The sequence below is a fragment of the Papio anubis genome, chromosome 9, assembly GCF_008728515.1.
Source record: "Papio anubis isolate 15944 chromosome 9, Panubis1.0, whole genome shotgun sequence".
NCBI classification, from domain to species: domain Eukaryota; kingdom Metazoa; phylum Chordata; class Mammalia; order Primates; family Cercopithecidae; genus Papio; species Papio anubis.
The window spans coordinates 11,710,187-11,725,356 of NC_044984.1; the positions used below are offsets into that span (position 1 = coordinate 11,710,187).

The 15,170-nt window shown below is 37.9% G+C and overlaps 1 protein-coding gene and 1 pseudogene across 1 annotated transcript in view; one reads left to right on the forward strand and one right to left on the reverse strand.

Annotated features, from left to right (window-relative positions):
• The window catches only part of LRP6 (LDL receptor related protein 6), a 149,038-nt gene that overhangs the window by 117,524 nt on the left and 16,344 nt on the right, over positions 1–15,170 (reverse strand). Inside the window, exon 2 of the mRNA XM_003906011.4 lies at positions 8,901–9,294. Within this exon, the coding sequence (XP_003906060.1) occupies positions 8,901–9,294 (394 nt within the window). The remainder of the gene's footprint in view (positions 1–8,900; positions 9,295–15,170) is intronic.
• LOC116268960 lies at positions 11,028–13,989 on the forward strand (annotated as a pseudogene).

Genomic DNA, 15,170 nt, shown 5'->3' on the forward strand with positions numbered 1-15,170 from the left:
ACTGAACACTTCTGACACCAGATTGCTGGGCGGGGTAACAGGGGGGTTCCCCACACCAAGCAATTCTACACCACCAGCTGGGTGTCCTACAGGCCAGTTCAATTCTGACACTATCTATGTGAAGACAGCATCAGATCCCAGTAACGGGCTCGGTTACTGCCCCCTCCATTGCAGGCACCCGTGCTACTGACTGGCCAGCTATAAACTGGAGGTTCCCACAATCCCGTCCTCACGTTCAATCATTTGCTACAGTAGCTCACAGAACTCAGGGAAACACTTTATTTATATTTATCAGTTTATTATAAAGGATATTACGAAGGATACAGATGAACCACCACATGGAAAAGATACATAGGGAGAGATCTAGAAGGGTCACGAGCACAGGAGATTCCATCCTAATGAAACATGAAAATCGATGCGTTCACCAACCCAGAAGTTCTCAAAAACCCACGTAGTTCTGGGCTTTTTTTTTTTTTTTTTTTTAGAGAGGCTTCTTATATAGGCATGACTGATATTAGCTTTATCTCCAGTCCCTCTCCCCTTCCCAAGGATGTGAAGCAGAGCTGAAAGTTCCAAGCTTCTAATCATGGCTTGGTCTTTCTGGTGACCGGCCCCCATCCAGAAGCCTACCAAGAGTTGCCTCATTAAAACAAAAGATGTTCCTATCACCCAGGAAATTCCAACGGATTAGGAGTTCCATGTCAGGCACTGGAGTCAAAGACCAAATATTAGAACAAAAGATGCACCTAGCACCCCTACTGCTCAGGAAATTACAAGGGTTTTAGAAGCTCTGTGCCAAGAACCAGGGGACAGACACCAAATACATTTTCACAATATCACACTCATATAAATAACTGAATAAATAAATGAGAGAGACAGAACAGCTGTATGTTAAGGGAGAAGTCTAACTAATAATGCACACAGAAGGAATAATGGAACTAGAAAAATTGCTATTTGGCAAAAAGCAAACACCACAGTAGTAATTACTACAGGCAAAAACTATCAAGGAATGATAAAATTTGTGGATAAAAGCATGATGAGAAACAGGATAATTGCACAGCCTCAAATATATATTGCAAGGAAAAAAATAATAACTACAGTGAAAAAAATCTAGCAGACAAAACCATAACCAAGTGATCAACTGTAACATCACCCAGTATCCACATAATGTGCCTGCTGACAGGATGCCCTGAGAAGGGCATAATATCACTTCTGTGGTATTCTTGCCAAAAATGTGTAACTTTAATCAAATCACGAGAAACAGCAAATAGAGCCAAACTGAGGAACGTTCTACAAATGACTGACCGATAATCTTCAAAAACGTCTAGGTTATGAACAATGAAGAAAGACTACCAAAACATCTCAGATTAGAAAAGGCTGAGGAGATAACTAAACACAAAATGGGATCCTGGCCCAGAGAAAGGACTAATGGGGAAAACGGAGAAATTCAAATATGGTCTACAGATTAGTTAATAGTATTCTATCAACATTAACTCCTGGTTCGATAACTGTTCTATGGTTATACAAAATGTCAATATTTATGGAAGCTGGGTGAAAGTTATACCAGAACTATGTACAATTTTTGCAACTTTTTTCCAAGTCTAAAATTATTGATATACTGTTTTCTCTACTTTTATGTAGCTGAGATTTCCTCATAAGTTTTTAAACAAGGGACACAAAGAACTTCTAAAAAATTAAAATATAGTCACTGATATTAAAACCTCAATTAACATATTAAACTGCAAAATTAGGCACAGCTGAAGAAAGAATTTTGCTATCTAAATGGCAGGTACAAAAAAAAAAAAAAAAAAAAAAAATCCCAGAAAGTGGCTCAGAGAAATAATGAGAGAGAAGATAAAAGAGCAAAATTAAGAGGAAAGGAACAAGAAATTAGAAAGGAACACATCAAACAAGAGTTCCAAAGAAGACTAAGGAGAATGAAGGAAAATTAAGAAAAAAATGGGTAAGAATTCTCTAGAATTAACAAACAACAAAAATGCTTAGATTCTAGAAATATGAATCCCAACCAGGATAAATAAAAATATATCCACATCTAGACACAGGGTAGACAAAGCTGCAAAATACCAAAAATCAAGAGAAGCTTTTAAAAACCAGAAAAATATTAAAAAGATAAATGATAAATTATAAAGCAACACAGACTTAATCGTACCAACAATTAAAGCCACACACTCTCAAAGGTCTGAGTGAAAATAATCACACAGAATTCTATACTCTAATTATGATTTCAAGAATGAGGGCAAAATAAATACATTTTTAGACAAAGACCAAGAGTTACTATTAACAGACCCTCAATGAAAGAAACATTGAAGGGCACACTTCAAACAAAAGGAAGCTGAATTCAAATGGATTAATTGGGATGCAAAAAGCAATGGTAAAATAAGAAATTGGTACACTGAGTAAACCTAAAAACATAAAACTTATTTTAAAAGGTCCTTTAAACAAAGCTACCATGTTGAATTTTTTTAAGTAATTCAACTTGTAAAAAAAAAAAAACACAAAAAACAAAAAACCATGGCTTCAGTAAGATACCTTTCACAAAGAAAAAAAGGACTAAACATGGAATCCAAAAATTTCAACTAAGAATATAGCTCCCTCTCACTTTATCTTGGTCAAAGGCCTTGGTTTCTTCACCCAAAGAAGGGAAGGAAGACATTTAGCTAGAAGATCCTTAAGATTCCCTTCCAGTTCTAGGATTCAAGGGATAGAAAACAGACCTTCCCAATTTACCAGAACATCTTTCAAAACTATAAGTTGTTTACACCAAGATCCTTCATATACAGGGCCAGTGTTTTAAAGCAAGATCTAATCTGAAGCTTTAGATTTTAAATAATTGGCTATCTGCTTCTATGCAAAAGTCAACTGGAAACAGATATGATCTCAGAAAAAGAACAAAGAAAATAATGCACTTTTAAACTGTTCCATTTTTAAAGAGCTAATGGAGGAAGGAAAGGCACAGTCCAAGTGGTAGGAAAACCAAAACAGTATAAAACTCAATAAGTTTAAGTGAAAATTTCTAAAAGAAATACAGTATCAATATCAATTGGTACAAAAATAAAAACAATCATATTTTATCCCTAGTTCACAAACTAGCTGACAAACCCCTCCTTCCAAAATCTTAAAGATTCACTGTAATTTCTGAAGAGTCATCAACCCTGGAATACATCAAAGGTAGATAAAATCCCCAAATGCAGGCAGCCTACACTCATAAAGATACCCTATTCCTTTTTTTTTTTTTCATCTCCAACCATACAGAGGAAGGTATCCTATTCTTTGTCATCACCAAGTTTCAGTCTTCTACTAAGGATGAATGAAAAGCTCAACACTACATGCAAAGAAAGCTTTTATTAAAAAGCAAAGCTATTAAAATACTGTGTTATGTAAAGGCATTCAGTTATACTACAACTACTCCTCTTCAAAATTCCTTCAATAAATGCTCAGAGATACGAAGCATAAAAAAGTAGACAACGCAACTGAAACATATTAATTTGAGACACAGTGATGGACATCACTTGATATGAAGAAACTAAAACTGGATGAGAGTTAAGATAATTTTAAGAAAAAAGCCCTACGTTAACATTTGAGAACACACACACACACACACACACACCCCCACACACACACAGACACACACCACGAGTTTGTTGTTTCTTAATTTCCAAGGCCTTGATTCATATGCCATTCAAGCTAAACATCTAATTCAGATTTCCTGACCAGATTAGTGGTTCTTCTAACACATCACTCTTAATTTTTAGATAATGATCTCAAAAAGACTCACCTCCAAACATATGTGAATCTATATAATCTGCCTAAAAGTAACTGGCTACATTTTCCACTCTCTATACAAAAAGAATCTTTTTATGGCCTGGCACAGCAGCTCACTCCTGTAATGCCAGCACTTTCGGAGGCCGAGGCGGGTGGATCACCTGAGGTCAGGAGTTCGAGACCAGCCTGGCCAACACGGAGAAACCCTGTCTCTACTATAAACACAAAAAATTAGCCAGGCGTGGGGTGGCAGGCACCTGTAATCCCAGCTACTAGGAAGGCTGAGCCAGGAGAAGTGCTTGAACCCGGGAGACAGAGGTTGCAGTGAGCCGAGGTCACGCCACTGCACTCCAGCCTACGCAACAAGAGTAAAACTCGGTCTCAAAAAAAAAAAAAAAAAAGAATGAATCCTTTGTCATCTCAAAGTATTTTTCCGTTTACATCAAATGGAACTGGAAAAAAGGTTTCAACTGTGGAGTAAAACGGGAGGCCCAGAGTGATGACATATGCAAGGTAGTAAAAACAAAAGTTTAAGAATCTGCTCCACAAAAACACAATTCTAAGTGTAACATACTTAAACCACTGACTCAAATGTGTAACCGTAAAATAAAATTTTTTAAATAGCTATTCAGAGTTCTGTAAAATAAAAGTTTTTAAATAGCTGTTCATAGTTCTTTCTTTAAATATCTCACTTTTTTTTGTTGTTGTTTGTTTTTTGGAAACGAGGTCTTTACTCCATCACCTAGGCTGGAGCGCCATGGCTCAGTCTCGGCCCACAGCAACCTCCGCTCCTGGGCTCAAGTGATCCTCCGACCTCGGCCTCCTGAGTAGCTCAGGACCACAGGCGTGTGCCACCATGCCTGGCTAATTTTTTGTATTTTTTTGTAAAGACAGGGTTTCATCATGTTGCACAGGCTGGTCTCAAACTCCTGTGCTCAAGTGATCCGCCCACCTTGGCCTCCTAAAGGGCTGCGATTACAGGCATAAGCCACCACACCCAGCCAATATCTCAGTTTTTAAACTTAAAATAATGTCAAAACTGAAAGAAACCCATCATTTTAGAGATAAGGAAACTTAGATCCAAGACACTGAAGTAATTTGCTGGTAAACAGAGCTAGGTATTGGCCGGGCGCGGTGGCTCATGCCTGTAATACCAGCACTTCAGGAGGCCGAGGTGGGCAGATCATGAGGTCAAGGGATTGAGACCATCCTGGCCGACATGGTGAAACCCTGTCTCTACTAAAAATACAAAAATTAGCTGGGCGTGGTGGCATGCGCCTGTAGTCCCAGCTACTTGGGAGGCTGAGGCAGGAGAATCACTTGAACCCGGGAAGTGGAGGTTGCAGTGAGCAAAGATCGCGTCACTGCACTCCAGCCTGGGCGATAGAGCGAGACTCCGTCTCAAAAATAAATAAATAAACAAATAATGAATAAATAAAAATATGTATTTTAAAAATATAAATATTCAAAGCTTTTTAGTATAAATTCACCTCAAATTGAATCACTGAAGTTTAACTTTATAAAAAAACATCTAAAATGATTTGGAATATGAAAGGATCCTAAACGAACAAACAAAACACCCTTAAACTTAACACAGGCCCTCAACATCACCAAGATTAGTACAGTTGCTTAGCATGGTAACTGTGGAATCAGAGCGAAGGGCTCCAGCATTAGGAGCAGCCACGTAGGAATCACCTCTACTCACTATAACCTAAGACTACAGTTTACTGTAACTCTGGTTGTTCATTCTGTAACAATTTCATACACAAATCTTCCCGTTTCTTAGTCCAAACTGTACACCGCTAGTCACTATTATAAGAAAAAAAAAATCTCAGACTAATATAATAGAGGCCAAATTTAGAGAGAGGAATAAAAATCTTCCTTCAGTGTAGGCTAAATGGACTGATTACACAAAGAACTCCATACATCCGAAAGCACACAGATGTCTGCACTAGTTCCCAGGGCTCAAACAATACCAGTCATTCAATAGCTTTCCTTTTACGTAAGTTGCTGTGAGAGAGCTCAGTCAGCTCCTGTGAACCTCATAAACCAGGATCCTGGAACTCTGAAAAGTCTACATTTTTCCTCAGCACTGTTTTCACGTACTTTGCCTGGAACTCAAACTTCGTATTTCCCCCAAAAAATAAATCTGGAAATCATCTATTCTGTTTGACAAATGATGTACTCTACCTATAATTACTTTTCAGCTAAAACCACAATCCACGATACAAATCCAAGATCATTAACACTGAAAGATTATCTGAATATATTTTTCAGTGCAGGAGTTTAAAACATAATTTTAAATACACTCCATCATATGTACATATATCATATGTATATATAACATTTGACCAGATTCTATTTGTTTCCAGTTGAGTCATTTTTAAAATAACCATAACACAAAATGACTTCTCGAAATTAAAAGAAATTTTGAGAGGACTGTTAAAGCTGGGGGAGGGGGCTGAATTTACCCACTCTCTCTCCCCTATATTACCCTCCTCTGCCTCTCACATTAACCACACACATCAAAAATAATAAAAAATATTTCACTGGGTGTTTGACCAAGTCTTTAGTCCACAGAAAGAGTTATTCTTCACTGAACCACCTTCAGAAGCTACATAACACTACCTTCTACCTTCAAAGTACATTACTACTGATTCTTCCAATAATCTTTTTTATCAGCTAAGTCTTTGGTGAATTCTCACATTCAATAATGAGAAGTAACAAGGATAAATTAAAGCCACAGAAACTCTAAAGTATTTTTTAATCAAATGGCAAAATTACTTCAGAAGATACTTATCAGACCTGCTACCCAGAAGTAAAGCTCATTAGTTTTGGGGAACAAAATGAAAATGATTAATTTACTCACTAAACTGTTAGATCCTGAAGAGTCAAGAGGAACTATATACATTCAGTTCCCTTTAATAATGTACAATCATGTAATCATTAATCCCTCACAGAAATGATCAAGATCCCATTCCAAAATCTGGCAATGAAGCTCATAACAGCTCTTGTGTCTCTTCTGATTATTTTGACACTCTTCCTCTCTTCACATACATGTTACATAATGCAAATAAACATGCTGTGAAGAAAAAGTTGTCTCTCCCAAGTTTTCTGTCCTTAAATAAAACAGTAAAGATAAACTAAACCCCCTCTCTCCAACCAGAGTACAAAATGAAGAACTCTGAACATAATAACCGTTTAATAGATATTTTATTAAATTTCAATCATCACTCTTACAGTGGTAAGCCTTAATTTGTCAAGAAGAAAAAGAGGGGAAAAAAGAACTTTATCTTTTCACCAAAGTATTCTTCCCTAATGACGACTAAAAGTACCAAAACCCTATGTGTTCTACAAAGCAGTAACCTCAGAAACATTTCAGCAATCCCTGAGCCTTACGAACTCTGTTAGCAAAAGACAAACTCCATTTCTCAAAAAATATCTGTAAAGTTCTCAACAACCAAATTATTTGATAACTACAGTTACATCTGAGACCTCCTCCTCAGGACATCCAATGCTTTTTCGTACCATCAGAGCCGCTACAATATTTCCCGGTGCTTTAAGAGCACCATCTTCTCTCAACAAACACGTTTTAATTCCACTCTAAAAAAATACGTATTTGTATTTCCAGACATCTCCCTCTAAAATTTCACTACACTACTGCCCATGTTATCCTTTACAGTCAAATCAGTCTTCTCATTTTTCTACAACATGGCATCCTGTTCAACCTCTGTAACCAAATCAGGCCTAATATCAAGATAAAGAAGCACATAAACCTTTCCTCCGTTCTCCCCAAATTCTCATTTATTACATAAAAAGAATCTACTCCTTTCCATAAATGAAATGAGTTTTAAAGCATTCTAATACAATTGAAAGCTAAAAAAAACAAAGTACTAAAATAGTACAAGTTATTTATCTTTGGATTTTAACCAAATATTAGTCATTTTAGGTTCATGTTCAGATAGTTACCTATACTTAGCCATGACAGACTGGCCATGACAATTTATTCCATAAAGAAATATCATAAAATGGTATACGCTAATAGTAGAAATGAGGCATAGTAACAGAAGCAATGTGGGGAATATAGTTCACACTTTGAAATGAGATTTTCTCAGAGCTTTAAGTTTTCCTTCTCATTAGAAAATTAACCTTTATTGCAAATATATGTTTAGCTAACTGGAAATGAGTTATTTAGTAACTTTTATTTTTCATTCAATGCTGACATATTAAATAACTCTTCAGAGTGTAACATAAAAAAACACTAGTTATCACAATATCATTGTGTATATAATAAAAGTTATAACATCTAGTCTACCTCATCTTGAGCTATCAAATCCTTCTCTTTTTAAGTTTTCATTCCTTCAAATTATCTTCTGATATCACAAAAAATAAATACAGAAGAAAACCCAGGAAATATAAACATGGTTATTAGAAACCCAAAACAATTTACAGAAACACTAAGAACACAACACACTGGGCACAGTGGCTCACACCCGCGATCCCAGCGCTTTGGGAAGCCAAGGCAGAGCGATTGATCACTTGAGCCCAGGGGTTCGAGACCAGCCTGGGCAAGATGTTGAAATTCCGTCTTTACAAAAAAAATTTTTTTTGAGACAAAGTCTCACTCTGTTGCCCAGGCTGGAGCACAGTGGTGCAATCTCAGTTCACCGCAACCTCCGCCTCCCAGGTTCAAGCGATTTTCGTGCCTCAGCCACCCGAGTAGCTAGGATTACAGACGTGTGCCACGACGCCCAGCAAACAAAAAAATTTTTTTAGTTAGCCAGGTGTGGTAGCACACAACTAAAGTCCCAGCTACATGGGAGGCGGAAATGGGAGGATCACTTCAGCCTGGGAGGTTGACAGTGCAGTGAGCTTTGATTGCACCACTGCACTACAGCCTGGGTGACAGAACAAGACCTTGTCAAAAATAATAACAACAATAATAATAACAACACAACACAACTTTCTACATTCAAGTCTACTCAACAAAGAAGCCCAAAGAATCTAAAATTCCTGTTTTCGATCTTTCTCTTCTCATAGGGGTCAGGGTGGTGTATGTCAGTGGAGAAAAACCAGGAGGAGGTACGATGATCTTCGTACACTGTACAAAAACTTACCCACTTGAAGGATCTAAGGCAATAGCTCTGGGTTGATCCAACTCTTGCCAAAATAAAACTTTTCGTAAAGATCCATCTAAATTAGAAACTTCAATCCGATTAGTTTCAGAATCTGTCCAGTACAATTTTTCTCCAAGCCAATCACATGCCAGCCCATCGGGGGACAATAATCCAGAAACAACAACATTCTGTACACTCTCAGTTTTGTTAAATTCTGTTCGTTTAATGGCTTCTTCGCTGACATCACTCCAGTATATCAAGCCATGACCAAACACAAAGTCCACCGCAGCTGCATCCTCCAAGCCTCCAACTACAATCGTAGCATTCTCTTTGCCATTTGTAGCATCAACCAATCGCAAGTCCCGTCTGTTTGCATAAAGCAACAAAGGGGCCGCTAGAACAAAAAAAGAAAAATATGTAAGTGAAAAGGAAGAAAAGGTATTGGTTCTTGTAAATTGGGTTTCAAATCAGTATTAGTGATTGTCAAAGATAAGAAAAGAGTAAATAAATCAGTTGGAGATCATCTAAAATACTTTCACACACAAAATATTTTTGCAGCATTTAAAAAATAAGACATAGGAAAGGGGGGGGAACTATTTCCACCATGATAGTCTTTTCTTGTTAAAATAACTCTCATGAAATCTTAAAGCCTGGCTATACCAAGAATTGGCAAGGATATGGAGCTACTGGAACACTCATACTCTACTGGGGTGAATGTAAAATGGTACAGTCACTTGGGAAAACAGTTTGGCAGTTTCCTAAAAGGTTAAACATACAACCTACCATACAATCCAAGGCAATAGCTAGATATTGCCTATTCCACATCTAGGTATTTACTCAACAGAAACAAAAACATACGTCAATACAAAGACTTATATGCAAATGCTCATAGCAATTTATTTGTAATAACCCAAACTGGAATCAACCCAAATGTCATCAACAGACTAATGGATAAAAAACTGTAATACTGCCATACAATAGAAAATAATGAACTCTTTGTACATGAAAAATGGGTGGATCTCAATTCAGAATGAAAGAAGCCAGGCCAAAACAAAGGTATATATTGCATGACTCTCATCTATATAAACTTTTACAAAAGGTAAACTAGTCTATTATGACATAAAGCAGACCAATGGCTGTCTCAACACAGGGAGAGAAGATGCAAAAGAATAAGGGGGAGGATTAAAAAGGGGCACGAGCAAACTTTTGCAGGTGATGAGCTATATTATCAATAATGATAGTTTCAGAGGTGTAAACATGTCAAAACTTACTATATTTTACACTTGACATAAGCAAAATTTATTGTCTATCAATTATACCTTAATAAAACTGTAACAGTTTGACTGAAATAGTTCTTAGTAAAGCTACTTTATTCTGTTCTATATTACTATCAAAATGACCTTTGAAAAGACCCGAAACTAAATATAAAGCCAATCTTACAGAAATAACATTTAACTTTGAGAAAGTTAAGGCTGTTGGGAGTGAGGTAGTATAAATTCCATGTTTTTTGGGTTTTATTAAATATCTATTCCAAGCTTCTGACATTTACTTTCCTAATATCAAGCAACAATTAAAAATCTAGAGCACTACTGTCCTACAGAACTTTCTGTGATGATGGAAATGTCCAATCCATTGCATAACACAGTACCACCAGTCACACGCAGCTATGGAGCACTTAAAATGTGGCTAGTGCGACTAAGAAATTAAATTTTTAATTTTATATAACCCTTTTTTTTTTTTTTTTTTTTTTTTTGAGACAGAGTTTCACTCTTGTTGCCCAGGCTGGAGTAAAATGGCACCATCTTGGCTCACTGCAGCCTCCACCTCCCGGGTTCAAGCAATTATCCTGCCTCAGCCTCCCGAGTAGTTGGAATTACAGGCGCCCACCACTACGGGTCCAGCTAATTTTTTGTATTTTTACCAGAGGCGGGGTTTCGCCATGTTGGCCAGACTGGTCTTGAACTCCTGGCCTCAAGTGATCCACTCACCTTGGCCTCCCAAAGTGCTGGGATTACAGGCATGAGTCGCTGCGCCTGGCCCCAATTTTATATAATCTTAATTCATTCCAATTTATATAGACAAGTGTGACTAGTGGCGGTATTGGATAGCACACATCTAGAGGCTGGAATGCAGAACATTAATGAGGCAGCAAAAGTAAGACCAAGCTAGGCGCGGTGGCTCACACCTGTAATTCCAACACTTTGGGAGGCTCAAGCGGGAGGACCGGTTAAGCCCAGGAGTTTGAGACCAGCCTAGGCAACACATGGAAACCCCATCTCTACAAAAAGATAAATTTAAAAAATTAGTCAGGCATAATGGTGCACGCCTGTAGTCCCAGGTACTCGGGAGACTAAAATGGGAGGATCACTTGAGCCCAGGAGTTCAAGGCTGCAGTGAGCTATGATCACACCACTGTGGTGCCCCAGCCTGGGTGACAGAGGGAGACCCTGTCTAAAAAAAAAATAAAAAGTGAGTTATGATGCAATAATCTAAATGACCTTCTTTCATAATTACTTACTAAAGGTCTACAACTGTGTCATCTGAAGCCAAGCCCAACTACCATTTAGAAGTAACCATTTCCCCTTTTTCAAGAAATTACTCCAATGTCAAAAAAGTGTAAGAAAAAAGTGATGTTTCCACTAATTTATAGATTGTGTCTGTCAAATAGTTATGAATGTATACTATTTTCAACTATAAGTACAACATAAACTTCCCTAACTAAGCTTAAATCCAACATTCTTAGTCAAAAACAAACTGGCAGACAGCTTTTTTAAAAAGTGACTAACCAATCTTTCTGCTTATTCTGAGTATCTGCTGCAGCTATTAGCAAATTCATAAATTTCCCTAACAGAGTCACTTTTAATTCATTTCAGGCCTTCACACATCACACTGACTTATCAGTCCCCACAGAGCCCACTATACTGAGTCTCTCATACTATGGGCCAAATATAAACATCAGAAAAAAGGTCCCTACTAGTGAAGGATACAATGCTAAGTGCCATACAAGGCTAAGGAATACCCACGAAACACTTAACATTTAAAATCCAAGAGTGATAATAATGTAATATTTACTGGGCACCTTCTTTATGGCACTATCCTTGGAAAACTACAGCAAAGCTATAGGACATTAGGTAGCAGCCAAATGTCTTTCATTGCTTTCAAGCAAAACTTTAACACTTCTACGTGTACTGAATATTTTTGGTCTACAAAATCCAAAGACGCTTTCTAGTAATTTAAGACCTCACAAGCGTTCTGAGTCTCCTCTCCCTCCTGAAAATGGGTGAAGGAGGCAAGTTAATCTTTTTTAAGTTAGCAATACTAGTTACAATTGAGCATTTGTGACGGACTATACATAAATCTGCTGCACATAAACCACACTATTGAAAGGAAATCCCAGGGTTCATCCTGTCCAGCCACCCTTCTGATACTTGAATACTTTCTATTACATTGTCACCAGTATCTGTTCAGCAACATATTAAATGGGATATCTGATAGGTATAATTTGATTTGTAACACTGTTTTTATCTACCCAAGAGATACACTGCATCCACACACTTGCTCCCTGGAACGTGCTAGTATCTTCCATTCCGGAGAGCTTACTTTCTGACCGCCTAGTATTCAGATAACCCAAATAATCACCATCACTTCTCTTTAGTGGAACACTCACAGTGCTCAGGAATCCTTGTTTTCCTTTATCAAACTACCAGCATTTCTAAGCTTTTTCTACTTTGAAAGACTAATTTCCATGCCCTGAATCATTCTCAGACCATCTCATAAAACAATCTCAGTGAAGCAGGAAATAAGGTAAATGTCATACATCCCCAACATCTTAATTTATACCTCTCAAAATTTTCTCTCCACCCATTTTCCCTAACTTTGTCCTCAGCCTCAAATGACAAGATGGCCTTCCTCTTAAGGCTAAAGCAATACTTTCGGTTCAGCCTCCTTACCTCCTCTCTACAACCCTGCTCTATCAATTGTTCTGTATTTCTTGTATTTTCAGTGGTTTATGCTAGGTTTCTTGCTATCGAAAACTTTTGTTTTAATAACCCTAACCTTGTTACCATCAGAATAATAATTATACTTCTACTAACTGCAAAATCTTATAACATTGGTATATACACTTCATACTACCATTCATTAGCTATTACTCTTTTATCTAACTTCCTACCCATCACTCAACTGCAAGTACTTTCTCTAAATCTTTGTAACCAAATCCAGTGGTCTTTTCTCAATCTTTATTCTTGACATCTCTAGAGCATTCAATGCTGTTGACTATATCCCTACCTATATAGAATGTTCTCCTCATACAATACTACCTCTTTTTCTTGTTTGTCTTGTTTCAAACCTTCCAGTTCCTATGTATAGTTATCCCAAGACTCTCTGTTGTTCCCAAATGAAAGAGTATAGAAAACTAAAGTTCACAAGCGACAGCGACACAAGGTGGCAGCCACCACTGGCTCAGGAGTAAAAATCTCTTGCAATTTCCCACTTTTTGAAGAACTCAAAGAAGGCCAAAAAGGAGTAGGAGATGGCACAGTTAGCTGAGGTCTAGACGATGATAAAGACATGACACTTACAAGATGGACAGGTATGATAACCGGGCCTGCAAGAACAATTTATGAAAACTGAATATACAGCCTTAAAATAGAATGTGGACCACCCAGAAGCATCCCCCTTTGCAAGATTTGTAACAAAAAATTAATATGAACGGAGTTAATAGTTCTAATGGAGTGGCAGACCCAAGAGCCACATTAGTGCTAGCAAAATGGCAGAATTCATAGCACCAAAGTTGTCCTGCAAGACCTTTGGCACGTAATGGTGTCTAAAGAAAATATGAAACTCCCTCAGCCACCTGAAGGACAGTGTTACAGCAATTAATCGAAAAGAAAAACCACAGGCCCTTCCCCTTCCCCTTCCCCCCACCGCCCCATTCAATTTAAGCAGTCTTCATTTTCCACAGTAGCCAATTTTCTAGATACGTCTTGTAGACTTCAAAGTACTGGAAAGGAAGCTCCCATTCAAAGGAAATTTATCTTAAGATACTGTAAAACTAATATTTTGTCCATTTGAAATATATAAGTTGTGCTATAACAAAAAAAGAAAGAAAGAGAATTAAAGTTCACCTGGTCAACAAGCAATTCTATGCAGCTAATTTCCAAAACATTATCTCCAGTTCTGTCCCTCTAACTTTTTGTTGGCCATCTCTACCTCCCATTAAATTAAATTCATCACCTTTCCCCAAAAACAACAAAATCTCTCACTAGTCAATGGTACACAATTCTAACCTTACTGGCATGCTTTGGAGCCATCTTTGAGCCCCTCCCCTTTTTCACCAGTCTGCCAATGACTGTCTTGTTGACTCTTATTGTACAAGCATGTCTTTAAAAAAATTTGCCTCCTCTTCTCCATTTTTAGAACCACTATCCTACTCTAGACCTTCACGACTTTAGGCTTAAAATATCCTAATAGTAAGTTATCTTGATATTTTCCCTTTTCCTTTTCTACTTCTAATACTTTTACTTTAGCCAATTCAAAAGCCATTCTGATTCCCCTTGCCTAAACTTACATAAAGCCTCAATACCTCAGCCTTACCACCATGACTTCTACCTAGGACTCTAAATTTATCTTTTATAGTCTCTGCATCATACACACAGGTTTCAAAACATGTAAACTGGGAGTACATCACACCCATCATCATGGAATATTCATTTTCCCGCCCACTCCATACTTCTTCTCTTTTTCTCCCAGCAAGCAAGTCCTTCCCAGTCACAGTCAAACCTTACCTACTCTGTAACCCTTTCTAATTGACTCAGCTTTACTTCTTTTAATCCTTAGTCTTTAGCATGTACACATTAGCTTTTTTTTTTTAATTTTTTTTTTTTGAGACGGAGTCTCGCTCTGTCGCCCAGGCTGGAGTGCAGTGGCCGGATCTCAGCTCACTGCAAGCTCTGCCTCCCGGGTTCACACCATTCTCCGGCCTCAGCCTCCTGAGTAGCTGGGACTACAGGCGCCCGCCACCTCGCCCGGCTAGTTTTTTGTATTTCTTAATAGAGACGGGGTTTCACCGTGTTAGCCAGGATGGTCTCGATCTCCTGACCTCGTGATCCGCCCGTCTCGGCCTCCCAAAGTGCTGGGATTACAGGCTTGAGCCACCGCGCCCGGCCAGCTTTTTTTTTTTTTAAAGCATACTTTCTACCTCTAGCATCTCAGCCTAGATCCATACAAGGTATACAAGAACCGTACCTTATAACTAATTTTACCACCAAT